This window comes from Leptidea sinapis, chromosome 24 (genome assembly GCF_905404315.1).
Source record: "Leptidea sinapis chromosome 24, ilLepSina1.1, whole genome shotgun sequence".
Classification (NCBI taxonomy): Eukaryota; Metazoa; Arthropoda; class Insecta; order Lepidoptera; family Pieridae; genus Leptidea; species Leptidea sinapis.
Window position 1 is genome coordinate 12108105 of NC_066288.1, and position 13596 is coordinate 12121700.

The 13596-nt window shown below is 33.7% G+C and overlaps 1 protein-coding gene across 2 annotated transcripts; it reads right to left on the reverse strand.

The window, feature by feature from the left end:
* Window positions 1-4565: 4565 nt before the first annotated feature.
* Window positions 4566-13418, reverse strand: LOC126971830 (uncharacterized). 2 transcript variants are annotated; one of them, XM_050818263.1, is made up of 12 exons: window positions 13361-13418; window positions 13222-13265; window positions 13063-13143; window positions 11728-12043; window positions 10655-11643; window positions 10548-10570; window positions 8862-10470; window positions 8643-8783; window positions 8005-8121; window positions 6950-7156; window positions 6469-6586; window positions 4566-4832 (listed from the first exon to the last, which is right to left on the reverse strand). In XM_050818263.1, the coding sequence occupies exons 2-12, from the start codon at window positions 13225-13227 to the stop codon at window positions 4720-4722; spliced, it is 3720 nt and encodes a 1239-aa protein (XP_050674220.1). In that variant the 5' UTR covers window positions 13228-13265; window positions 13361-13418; the 3' UTR covers window positions 4566-4719. The 2 variants fall into 2 exon arrangements, with proteins under 2 accessions (XP_050674220.1, XP_050674219.1); XM_050818262.1 differs by lacking the exons at window positions 13063-13143; window positions 13222-13265; window positions 13361-13418 and adding an exon at window positions 12143-12910.
* Between the last annotated feature and the right edge of the window lie 178 nt (window positions 13419-13596).

The following is a 13596-nucleotide window of genomic DNA, read 5'->3' on the forward strand; positions in this document are numbered from 1 at the left end:
ATATTGTATACATTTTTACTTGCAGTCGTGTTATATCCGTGTGTGCCAAACAAAGCAAAATGTTTATAAATATGTTAAAATTAATAGGTTAAAATATTTCAGATCTTTATTTTTGGCAAAACAAATATATTATTTTCCTATTATCGTGCGCAAAGTTCGATTTTGCGCATTCATTTGCGTTCGTAAAGTTCCACTTTGTCACACGTTGACCCGAGCGTGCGTGAATGTAGCTGAGCGTGCGGGAATATGTTGAGCGTGCGGAATCGTTTGAAAATAATTATAGTGGTCGAACTTTGCGCAACTTAATAGGAAAAATAGTATACTATACTCGTGCGCACGTAGGTCATCCTGCACTCGCTTCGCTCGTGCGGGAACGAACTACTTTGCACACTTGTATCGTAATGTACTATATCATATTAAACTTTAGTTATTAAATTAAAAGAAATAATATATATGAGTTTTCCGGATAGGTATGTTATGTTAATGTAAATTCCCTTTTATAAAAAATCACACGAAAAACACTGAAAACCAAATACAACAACGACATTTTGCTACTCAAAGTTCAAATAACGTTAATTTTATTAAAATACCTATTCTACGAATAATACCACTTTATGTTGACTTAAAAATAAATGTTCTTTTTTAAACTTTTGATAATGTGAAACACGAGGATGCTAATTTGTTTCTCAGTGGTGTGATATTTTCTTCCATACTTTAATCTGTCCCACTGTTTGTATTAAAAAAAATATTTACCATTTCTATAATAATTTCCAAAAATGGATACTCCTATAGAGACATATTCTATATACATAGATATCACACAGCAATTCTCATAATACACGCAATACATCGATAAATTGTTCGACCTTCCATTCAATTTTGATAAGTGTTATGGACCCTTTCTGGGACACACTTTTATAACTTGAATTATATTGTTAGCAGCATTTCTTTATAGTATATTAATAATGTTAATTCTCTCGATTATTTTATTCTCGATGTTATCATTGTCAATGATGTAAAGGAATATTACGGTTACATTAAAACAGAACTATACAAATCCAGCTTTAGTCTCAATGTTAATTGTTATTTCGTCATTGTTATTTTAAATACCAAAATAAGCATTACATTCTAGTATGTTGTCGCTTTTACCGTATTTTCAATTTCGTAGGTAAGTATGCCATTTTTAATCGATTAAAACTTCAGAATTAATTAGACTAAGCTTGTAGAATACCGCACTGAGGGAAACATAAAATAAAATTGACCAACAAAGTACTTCACTGCAAAGTGAAGGAGAAAATCATGTTAGGCAGCGTTGTAAAAACAGCATGGATTGGATACTTCATCTATCATATTGGTGGACGCTGTCCTGTTAAAAAACGCTTGTTGCAAACGATTGAGAAAGTCAAGTTTCGTTGTCGTCAAGTTGTTCTTTTATGGGCTTATTTCGTATTAGGTGTTCAAAATTCTCAACACTAAAAAATTTACCTACTCGTGAAGTCTTCTTTATGCTTTGCTCTCGGTGCCGTATGCTTTGAGCGTTAGTCTGGAAGTTTCGTTTCGTCATTTGTATTTTGGAGTGTTAGGTTAAAAAAGCCGATGGACTTTCGATGACTGATTGCTTAAGAGTTGCAAAGTGCGTCCCGCTTTCGTATTTGTGATTCGTTTCTATGCGGCGTTCGTGATAAGACGTGTAAATATTGTAATATATAACGCGGCCGAGATAAGGGGTCGCATGTGAAAATGTCTAGTGATATGTAACTAGTTAATATTAATGTTAGCCAGGTAATCTCATCCCCAACTGTTCTTGTGTTTATGTTGGGTGTTTCACTGCCTTAAATTAATGAGTGTAATAGTTACTTTAACTACTACATATAAGCGACATGATATTCTTGTACATTATTAATTCAATTCGTAATTTGCAAATTTTCTTTTTCATAGTTGTTAATTTGAATTTAAATGATATTAAGGTTTTTATAATTTAAGTAGATAATATCCATTGTTGAATAGTTACACAAAATGACTGTTAACTCATTTCGTTTTTGGATAACGCTAGTGGGTACTAGATATAAATTGTAATATATGTATGATACGAAAAATTATCGTGTTCAGGCTAAACGCTAATACCTTACGAATGTTTTTTACAGTAAATGATATAACAAAGATTTTATTGTTAGACACGCATGTACGCTTACGAATGTAATCATTAAAGAAAGCGAAGCGAGTTAAGCCTCAAACGAGGTAAAATTGCCTGCCTTCATTATTGCGTCATGAGATGTGTATTTTGTATTAAAATTATTATATTGAATTATATTTAGCATAGAAAGTTCATCGGCGGAGAGAGCACCATAGTATGTTTTGGAATGATTCAATAACTTTGCAGGATAGTTAATCCTATTGATATTGTATTAATAAAGAACCAAATTTAAATTAGTAATTAAGTAATTTATTATCCTAAAACTAAAAAAAACTATACGCATGTTTTCACTATACTGGTAACAATGGTTATGTACAATATGAAAGAGCTGCTGTTTTATATATGAATTCTTGCTCGCCTGTAAAATTTTGCAGAATGAAACATATTATAAGAATTGTACAATATGAATAAATGCAAGAAGACATTTCCTCGATACAGTGTATTTTGAACTCCTACAAACCCTTCAAATAAACCCGGATCTTATGTAGCCTGAGCAGTGAACGCATATAAAACATGGAAGCAGTCTTGTCATACTATCTACCGATGATTATTTTTTTCTGAAGTACCACCAAGGCAAATGCTACAAACAAGTTATTGGAAGAAATACTACCAGAAATATGCCGAAGCAAATCGCAAGTTATTTAAAGTTAGCAAGCCCGGACACATGTCATTGCTTCCGGAGAACATCGGCTACACTTTAAGCCGATGCTGGGGCTAACTTAACCAGTATAAAAAGGCACGTTGGTTGGAAATCCAGCAAGGTGGCTGAAGGTTTCATAGAAGATTCCATACAAAATAAAACTAAAATTTCCAACCAAATAACGGAAACTATTCAGCTTTCAAAAAATGAAAATACTTTCTCGAGAGATGATCCGCAACCATCTACTTCTGTTGAAGAAAGCTTCATCCCGTCAGATTTTGTCCATGACCAACAAATATCACAATCTCAAGCTATTAACATACCCAAAGAACACCTGTCCCTAAAATTAGAAAATTGTTCTCATTTCACTATATATTTTAACTAATAAAATGTTTTATTATTGTAATGGCGGTTTTTTTCTACTTACCTCACTATCGAGATGTAAAGCAGAGTAGTTAGCTCGGGTCTCGAACTATAGGCGCCCTCGCTGCGCTCGTGCGGCAAATATCTCGGGCTGCAATTGATGCCTTACAGCCCTTGGCTACTAATCTACTAATATTGTATTTTTATATAATTGGTCTACATACACGTAAAAAGAATATTCAATTGCCCTTGGGACAACAATCCGAAAAGTTTCTGCACCACTTTATAACACATTCATGTATTTCAAATCCTTGTTTTATCTGTTCTAACCGCGCCAAACCGGGATCCCATCATACTCACTCGCCTAACCGAACTAACCCGCGTGTCGGGACAGTTTGTAAGCCCTGCCCACTAACGGTATAGTTTTAGTTGCGCTATTTTAAAGCGTTAGAAATGCTTCCATGTTTTATATGCATTCACTGAGCCTGAGAGTCAATAATATATATATATATATATATTCATATATAGGAATATATATATATATATATTCATATATAGGAATATATATATATATTCATATATAGGAATATATATACGAGGGGTGGCTGATATAAAATCTACTTTGTTAAAGAAAGTTTTGAAAATCGAACTGGCCACTGCAAAATCATATTCTATATTTATTCCTTTTTCAAAATTATGACGCTTATTTTTTTTCGCTTGCTTTTGTTTTTTTGGCGCGGCTTTGATTTCACCATGTCGAAAGAAAATTGTAAAATGATGAAATTTGAGCATCGAGCAGTGATTAAATTCCTAAGTAAAGAAGGAAATACGCCTATGCAGATCAGAGAGCGCATGTTAAAGGTGTTTGGTGATTCAAGTCCTTCTGAATTCGTCATAAAGTTTTGGTCGAAGCAATTTAAACATGGCCGTGAGAGCCTGGAAGACGACCCACGTAGTGGAAGGCCAATTTCTGCTGTTACCGCAGATAATGTTGAAAAGGTGAAGAACCTGATTCTTGCAGATCGGCGAATTAAGCAGTGGGAGATAGCCAGAGATGTGGGCATTAGCAAGGAACGAGTTCATGAAATTATTCACGAACATTTTGGGGACCCCAACTTCCGAATGGAATGGTTGCTTCAATGATTGGTTCCATCGTATGGAAAAATGTGTCAAATATCGCGAAGAATACTTCGAAACTGTGCAAGTAATGTTCTGTCACTTCCTTGATTCCCGAAATTTTCAGTGCCGCCCTCGTATTCATTGTATTTACTTCATTTAAATGTTAAAATGTTCTGTGTTAAAACAATAATCTCGTAGTAAGATTTTTCAGTTTGAATATTACATCATAATTGAAGTAAAAGATGTAAATCAGCACGACCAATAATTTAATCAACAATCAACAAACCTTTATGTACATACCAATAATTAGCAAACACATTTTCATAATTTAAGACAGACAAATTAAATTAACACCACAAAATTAATCTATATTATATAATGACAAATAACGCAACTTAGCGTGTTATGCGTCCGAGTCCGCAACGTCAGTATCCAGGGAGCTAACGTCACCGTCAACGTCACTTGTCATGATTCTTCCATGAGAATTCACACGATGCTCATTATAGCCAACATCATCTGGAAACAAAGTGTCATTAAAAGCACAAGCACTGCAGACCATGGGAGTAATTTTTTCCAAAAAATTCCATTCGTCTAAATCATAGGTTCCCAACGGGGGCGATAACGCCCCCTTGTGGGCGTATGAGACTTTCGGGGGGGGCAGTAGAAGACCCCAGAGAAAATTAGGGAGCATTGAGATGGCGCAGATGGGGCGTGGGTAGATTAAAAAATATAGTCTAAAAAGGCAATAAAAAACACGAAAATACTCTAGAAAAAAACATATTATCAAAGTGGGCGGTGAGCAAAATAAGATTGAGAAACTATGGCCTAGATGTTTCAGGGAATTTTTCCGCATGTATTTCGATCTTTGAGGAAACACAAACTGATGCTGAAACATGCAAATTAGAACTCTTTTTCAATCAAATTTATTAAGCATACTGCCCACGGATATGTCCTATAATGTCACACTATTATTGTTATGCAAGTTGGAAGTAATTTAAGAATGTCATATAGGTATTGGTTTATATAATTGAATCTATTTTTTGGTAAAAGTAGGGCTTGAAATGAAAACAAAAGAAATTCGCTCGCGTTACCAGGTGTATGTTAATAAAATAGATTATGTTAATACTTACGAAGCAATAAAAATTGAGTAAGCAAAAAATCGCATAATAGTCGTCAATCTTAATGCGTTTTCTAATAGGCGCGTACTGACTGAGCGAGCAGCCTGGCAACCCGTGCCACCACTGTCTTATATTAATTCTTTGACTTGTACCAAAAAGTAAACCAAAACATTATTTGGCATATTAAGTTCTGTGTTCAGAATATTGGGGAAACCCTTACTATGTAATACAATCAGAAAAAGAACGTTCGTCGAACGAGCGAGGCAAACCTCAACCGTCTTGAGTGCGCGCGGCAAACTTACCGAGGCGCTTTTGAGCAAGGACAAAAACCGACAAGGTTCGGCTCGGGCCGCACCACGCTCGGGCGAGGCAGCGCGTGCGTTTGCCTCAGGCGAGGCACGTCTTGACCGACCGAGGATTTGCCTCGCGCGGCTTCCTCGCGATGCTGATCGCTCAGTCAGTATGCGGCTATTGGCAACAAAACAAACCCCGTTGAGGCTTCTTTGCGATGCAGGTAAGCACTGATTGTATTTCGGTATTAAGGGCGCCACAGTTAGGAAAATCACTGAAACTTAGATAATTTATACGTCTGTGACAACTGTGAAAAACTCGAAAAACATTGATATTGTGTCTGGACTGTCAACCTCAATTTTGATACCGTTTGAAGTTAGCTTCTATTTTGAGCAATACACGCACACATAACAGTGACATAAAAATCTGGAGTGTATGACGTAGCTTGTCACGCACACAAAATTTAATAAACCTGTCCTGTTTTTATCGTTTGTGTAGCAGCATAAGGCTATTTCTAGACGTATAAATTATCTAAGCACTGAGCTAATGAAAGTTAACATTTTATGTCCTCAAAATGACGAGAGCAATTGTGCTGCGATGCCGCTCAGTATTCTGGGTTTTTCTAGCTAAGGTTGCTAAGCAGCAGTGAACGGTTTTGGGCATTGCATATAATTTACCATCAGGTGGCCTTTTTGCTCTTATTCGTCGATTATTGTCATAAAACAAAACGAATTAATACGTACTTTCAGCAGTATCAAATGACGTATCAGTTGATTCACCAGGTCGATCGATATTCGCTGTGTCCGTGTCTCCTGCGTACTCAAAATGTGACAAAAGAGCAGACGGGCCAATTAGTACTACCTGAAATTTTAAAAAATATTAATTGTTTTTTAGGCTAATGGGTGGTAGTTTTTGACTTTCAATTAGTGATGTCAGATCCTATTTTGAATAAAAATATTTGAATTTGCATTTCAGTAAACTGTTATATCTTCAATATTTAAGGTACTTCCCCTCCATATAGCATAGCCTTGGGACACCGTGTATATTGTACTACAAGAGTTGGATTTGTACTAAAAATGTTATTTTAAACTTTATAGTATAATATGACATGATAAACTATATTATAACGTATTCATTCAAGATATTATTTGCTTCAAGATATGGAGGATGGAGCAAACATAAGTTTTGGAATATATGATTAAGTGGTAGGCCATTACAACATACCTCACCGTGAGGGTCTGTAGAAGTATCGCTAGAGCTGAGTGAACTGCCCCGACCTGAGCTGTCTATCGATTGATCGCTATGTATTCCTCTTCCATCACCAGCGCCAGCCCCAGCTCCCGCCATATCAGCGTTCCCATTAAGATCAAATAGTGGTTCTACCAGCGGCAATACAAGCGGCTCGTCACTCTCCGTCTCCGCTCCATCGCTCTAGTAGAATAAAGAAGAACTGTAGAGAATTCTTCCTGGATTTGTCCATACTCCACTACTATTTCTATCTATATCCAGCAATACACTACTATTGAAATAAGAAGATTTGAGTCCCGATGTAACAAGCACATGAGTCAATTCAAGTTTTCAATCGCATATACTACGTCATTTCTATTACTACCAGTGGTTTTCACTACGACCAAAATTGAAATTTACAAGACCATAAATATTAACGAACTTAAAAAAAAATAGGAATCGTTTGTGCAAATAATTTGGGATCGGTTTTTAATGTGGGACACAACGTTATGCTTTCAATTGTGATAGAAAACAACAAATCACCACTGAATCATGATATAATCCGAATATTGAATAATCCGAATCAGTGTACAAACCTCAGTGGTTTTTATTGCTTTGAAACCTCCATTTAAAAATTGTTGTTTATTAATAAATATATAAATAAACTTATTAATAAATATATAAATAAACAAAAAAAGAATGTGGCGATAGTGATCGAACCTTGCCACTCGATCGGATATGACGTACCTGCTACCTACCTACCTAATTAATTAATACAGCTTCTTATTAGTATATTAATACAAAAAAAACTTACAGAGAATAAATGAAATGCGTGTCAACAATTTAACATTACCTACACACTGGTCCCAAGACAACCAGCACAAAAAAGAGTTTGTTTCAGGTTAATGTGTACATCAATTAAAAAATTCTTTGAAAACTATTCGTCACAGTTAGTGACGAAGATGATAACGTTGGTCTCGTGAAATGTTATCCAATATGCTATTTACTGAATACACAGATTATTAATTAGATTTAAAAGAAATGAAACTTACGGAAACATGCTGGTTCAACATATTAAATAACCAACTCGGAACAACCACCTCATCTTCAACCAGGCAAGAAGCATAGGTATCTGAAGATCTTCCTGATACTAACAGCTCCTCAGAAGGCTACAAAAACAATTATACTACCAATAGTCGGCGAACAAAATACGATTAATTGAAAATATGTATTTGCCTTATATTAGTTGGATATTTTAAGTATGGGTATATGGTAACTAAGCTGCGAAGTACAAACTTCGTTGCATATTAAGATATTGGGCGTGAATGATTGGACATTAATTTAATTGAAAACAGCAGTTCCCGTGGATAAGCCTAACGCATCCCAAAGGTCAGTAATTTGATTTGTTGCGTATAGTATTATGATTTAGGAACTCATCGCGTTGGCAGGACCTGATAAACATCTTTACCAAAACTAATCATTGAATTCAAGTCATGAGTGATTTTAGATTTAACAACTTTTCGCAGATCCTTCCACAGGGTACCTACCAGTTCCCTGGCAGTTCGAGTAACTCTGCTTTGCACGCACTCAAATGTTTCAAGCTTATATTGGGGTGCGCCTGGCGATGAGCTTATAAAATTTGATGTTGAATTAAGTTTCGAAAAATCTATTATAGGTTGCATATACATACCGTTTGCCTAGCAACATCAACACATAAGCTCCCAGTTTCAGAATCTACTAAGTTCACGAAATCTGGCTGATCTCCCGCAACAGGTGCGCCATCTATTGAAAGTCCACTAAATACCTGCATTGATATGGGACCGTGAACATTCTAAACAAAAACGTTATAATTAAAAAAGGACGTAATGGTGATAAGCATTCAAACCTGTATTTTATAGTTTATACTCACAATTGTATCGTGGTTTTCTTTCCTGTCATATAAATCAATTACAGAGCGAGATTCAAGATTTGCTACATTCATGTGGCTTCCAGCCAAAAAATATTCAGAAAGCTTCGATGTACCAACAGACTGGAACGAATTTGAGTCTAACATTGTAGTATGAGAATCCTTTGCACAATTTGTTATAAAATCGTTACTTGTTAGGTCAATTACATTTGGTGCGTTATCATGGACATTTGCAGATATGAAACTACTTTGAGATAAGTTACAGCTCGCAGTATGATTTCCATCTGATGATTCTAAAACTATTGCGGATTCATCAGAAATATTATTAAAATCTATTTTGGATAAAGTACTAAGTCCACCGCCCACTAAGTGTTGTAAAGATATGTCTTCACTTATAACATGTGAGTTTACAGGCGCAAGTTGAAATTCACTTGCGATGTTTCCGAATTCTCCAGGTTCAATTACCATTTCATCAATTTTTTGTGTTTCCTGTGGTTCTATTACTTTTGAATTACTTAAAATCATTTCATTACTTATCAGCGTTGATGATTGCGCAAAATTATCACTTATTGTATCTTTGCTAGGTTGTCTTTCGATATTTCTGCTACCCGTCAATATTTCTTTTATAATAGTTGCTGGTTCTGGTTGAGCAATATTGTTAGTTGTGTATTCTTTTGTTAATTCTTTTATATCAGTCTTACATGTAAGCGTTTTAGAATTATCCCATACTGGCGATAGTGACAAATTATTATCAGTACTATTTTTTTCTATCCGTGGTGTTACGACAATATTCAAATCCGAGACTGGTATTGTACTATGCGGTGATGATTCAGCATCATAATCACAAGAATTTTCCTTGTTATTAATTCTATTCTGTGTTATTTTATTATAAGATACATTCAATACTGCGTTTCGAGAAGCGTGACTGCGACTATTTGATAAAACTCTAGAAGTCAAGGGTTTGTTTTCATCATTTATTTGTGCTCTAAAGACTTCACTAGTTTTTCCTGTAAAACCCTTTTTCTTAGGTACACTTAATAATTTACAATTCTGCTGTGCTATTGAAAGATTTTCTTTATTAAAATGTTGACTAGAATGCTGAGGTATTTTTAAATCATTTATTATATTTGCTACTATAGAATCATTTGTTATAACTGGATCTTTATTTTGTGCAAATAACTTTCCAGGGTTGTCTTCATTTCTTACTTGTATGGCTCGTACTGTAGCAATACTATTTGGCGAAGAACAAGAACTACTTTGAGAATTTGGGCTACAACTGCGCAAAGAAGATGTTTTAATGGATTCATTGGTGTTTGGCGAGCTTTTTCCACTTACATTTTTTTTCTTGTCAACTTGGTTTCTAAAGACTTGATAAGTTATACTTTTTTGAAAAGAATTTGGATGATTTAGTTTTGCAATCGTTTTAACTGATAATTTTGTGTTAGAAGTCTTAATCTCCTTATCATTTGTCTTTTCTTTTAGAGACAATAACTTTCTTTTCAAATACTTTGGCAAATACCTCTCAATGTTTTTCGAGTCTTTCTCATGTTTTGTTGTTGCAATGTCTATTGGTCTTGACAATGAGCTAAAAGTATTTTTGTTCACTGTTGAACTAAAATTATAATTATTAATATTAATTATTACTTATTTCATGAAATACGCTTATAATTCTATTTATTTTATTCCTACCTGAGAGCAATTTTAGATGATACCTAAAACACGAAATTAAAATTATTTAAATGTTTTGACAAAATTAAATAAAATTTTGATGTAAATAATATTATTATAGTTAATACCTTAGTGACATTTTTCATTTTATTTTGTATATTCTTATTGATTGGGGGAAGTTTACTTTTTTTTAATAAATGTCTTGTGTGCTGGTCCTTCTTTGTATGACTTGCTTTTGCGTTTCTTATTTGGACCACACGTCTTGGAACATTATTTAAACCGCTGTTTTTAATATTTTGATTCTCCTTCGCCTTTCCCTTCCTTAATGTTGGACTTTCATTAAGATATTTTTGTAATGTGCTGTTTGGTTGCTCAATTTTTTTTCGTATTGTTAAATTATTTTTTGGGTTCTTTCTTGCAACTATTTTCGGTCTAATGTCTTGCCACCCTCCTTGATACAAAACATCTTCTGAAACTTCTCTGTCTCTAAAACTATGGACGAATACTCCACCACAACACAACTTTGATTTTATTTGATTAGTTGGAGACAAACATTGACTGATGTCAGTATTTGTATTTGATCGAATCTCTATGTCACTAGTATACTTAGACGACATTGCTCCTTTTGATGGTGATTTTATCTTACTACCGAAGTTACTGCAAAATTCAGAACTTTCAACAGATTCATTTGTTTTCACATCGCTCGCAACATATTCTAATAAAGGAGTCTCAAATTTGGAAGCATTGCTCTGATTATAATTGATGTTTTGGTTAAGAATCTTTGAAAAGGTATCAGTAGTTTCCAGTTTATGTATAAAATGGTCTATCATATCGTGGCATGAATCATTGATCCTAATACCGTTGTCTTTAATTTTTGTTACTGATTTTAAATCACTGAATGTTTCTGGCGATGTTGCCATATCCGATGTTTGATTTGACAAGTTTATACAAGAATCATCAATTTTAACTCCATTCGAAAATAATTTTGGTATTTTAGTCACAGATGTTGTTGCTGAATGCATTCTACCAGTTGTTATTGTACCATTAGAATCGGGACCGCATTGTACATCCATTGCAGTTCGGCGAATACCTTTAGAAGTAGTTGGCTCATTTATATCTATAATTAACATAAAATGCAATTGTTATAAACACCACTATAAGACATTGAAAAAAGAATATAATACATAGTTGGAAAACTTACCATATAGAAATATTGTCTGGGAGTTTATATTTTCAATCTCTGATTGCGCCAATTTATTGAAGCTATTTTGCTTTGTAATTTTTATAACGGTTTCGTTTTCATCTATTTTATCGAAGTCTGTTTCTTTTGAAAAATATAATGGATCGAGTTCATAAAAATCATCTTTTCCTTTTATCGTTTTATTCTTTTTAGTAAAGCTGTCGTATATTTTACCTTCAGGCAAACTTACTTCGGAAACATTTAATTCCTTACTTACAAAATCAGTAATATTCCGATTGTTTCTTGTACTTTCAAAGTGAGCAAAAGATTTTGGTATCTGAAAACACACATAAACGTAAAGACTATTAAAAGTATAGATAGACCTACGCAGATTATATTTAATAAATCATAATATTTATTAGATAATAATACTAACAGGATTTGAAAGGCTAGAAGATGCAAACTTGTTATGAAAATTGAATCCCTTTTTTGATTTACTATTTGCATGTAGTTCTTTTGATTTCAAATAATAATTTTTCCGCAAGGTCCAATTCTTTTTCTTTGCTAGGTTTTTGTGGACTTTAGCATTTACTTGCCGTTTTAGTTTCCGCTTACACATACGGACTTCCAACTTGCCCAATGCGACAGGATTCGAACAAAAATTTAATGTTATATCTTGTTCTATTTTCGGTTCAATAGTATTAGGCTTGTCATTTATCGGTAAACAACTTGGTGAGATATCTTGGTCTTTTAAAATAAAATCAATGCTCTCAGTCGTGTTTAGTTTTGGATCGTCTTCTATCCACTCTTGCACGATTTCTAATTTAGTTTTTAGTCTTCCTTTCGAGATATTATTAAACCCTGTGTCTCTCGAATTTCTATCTGAGTCATTCATACTATCTAGATTACAAAAGAGAGGTTTAAATATGTGTGTTTATTGTAAGTTAGCTATCGATGGAAGCAAATCAATAGTGAACAAAATTTTAAGGCTGTTTATTTCAATACACCAATTCTACGCGAGTAAGCCACTTGAATAATCAGCAACAGCGATCAATTTTTGGACATTTTTTGGTACAATTACTTCATACAATTACACTATGATTGGCAAATAATAACAATCAGAGTTGGAGTATTTTGCGCCCCAAGTAGCAAAATTACTAAACGAAGCAACAATATATCGCTGTCAACATTGAGTTTGCTTTGCTCTCAGTTGTTAATCATTCTTACTATACAGGAACCATTAGGAAATTTTTCAAATAGATTTTAACTTGAACATGTTATAGATTATGATTCATTTCCTATTGTAAATAATGTATTTATTATAATTTCTATGAGTAAAAATTATTATAGATTTACCGTTGAAATATTCACTGTCATCTTCAAGTTCTTCAAGGGTAACGGTACTGCTATTACAAGAGTTATCAACGGGTATATCTTCTGAAATAAATACTAGGTATACTAATTTACAATTTCATTGAATATTCGGAATAACATCAGATGTTATTAATTACTTACCGACATCGTTTGTCAAGCACTGATAATCACTTAAAATTTTGGCGCTAAAACAAAAGTTATTTTTAAATTAATAAGCAAAGTACGTGAAAGAAATATGACGTGTGTTTCTGTGAATAGTTCAGAAATAGTATAAACTTACATCGTCTTATGCTCAGCATCGGGTAACGCCAGAACTTTTTTAAACATATTTTCATTAGCTGTGAATAATAAACGTTATAAATAAAAATTATAGCAATACCGTACTTTTATAAAAAAGTTATTATTTATATATATATATATATATATATATATATATATTATTAAAGTTATTTATATATAGGAACCTCTGATCTAAGCTTCTCTAAGCAATAACTGATTACCTATAATTCAATATGA

What these genes read in the sequence shown, in the direction of transcription:
- LOC126971830 (XM_050818262.1), bottom strand. Translation starts at nt 12,601, where the DNA reads ATGAATGACTCAGATAGAAATTCGAGAGACACAGGGTTTAATAATATC. An exon ending in TCATCTAAAATTGCTCTCAG is followed by an intron (nt 10,471 to 10,547) that starts GTAGGAATAAAA and finishes TTATAATTTTAG; the next exon opens with TTCAACAGTGAACAAAAATA. An exon ending in GTCATTTGATACTGCTGAAA is followed by an intron (nt 4,833 to 6,468) that starts GTACGTATTAAT and finishes CTTTGTTTCCAG; the next exon opens with ATGATGTTGGCTATAATGAG.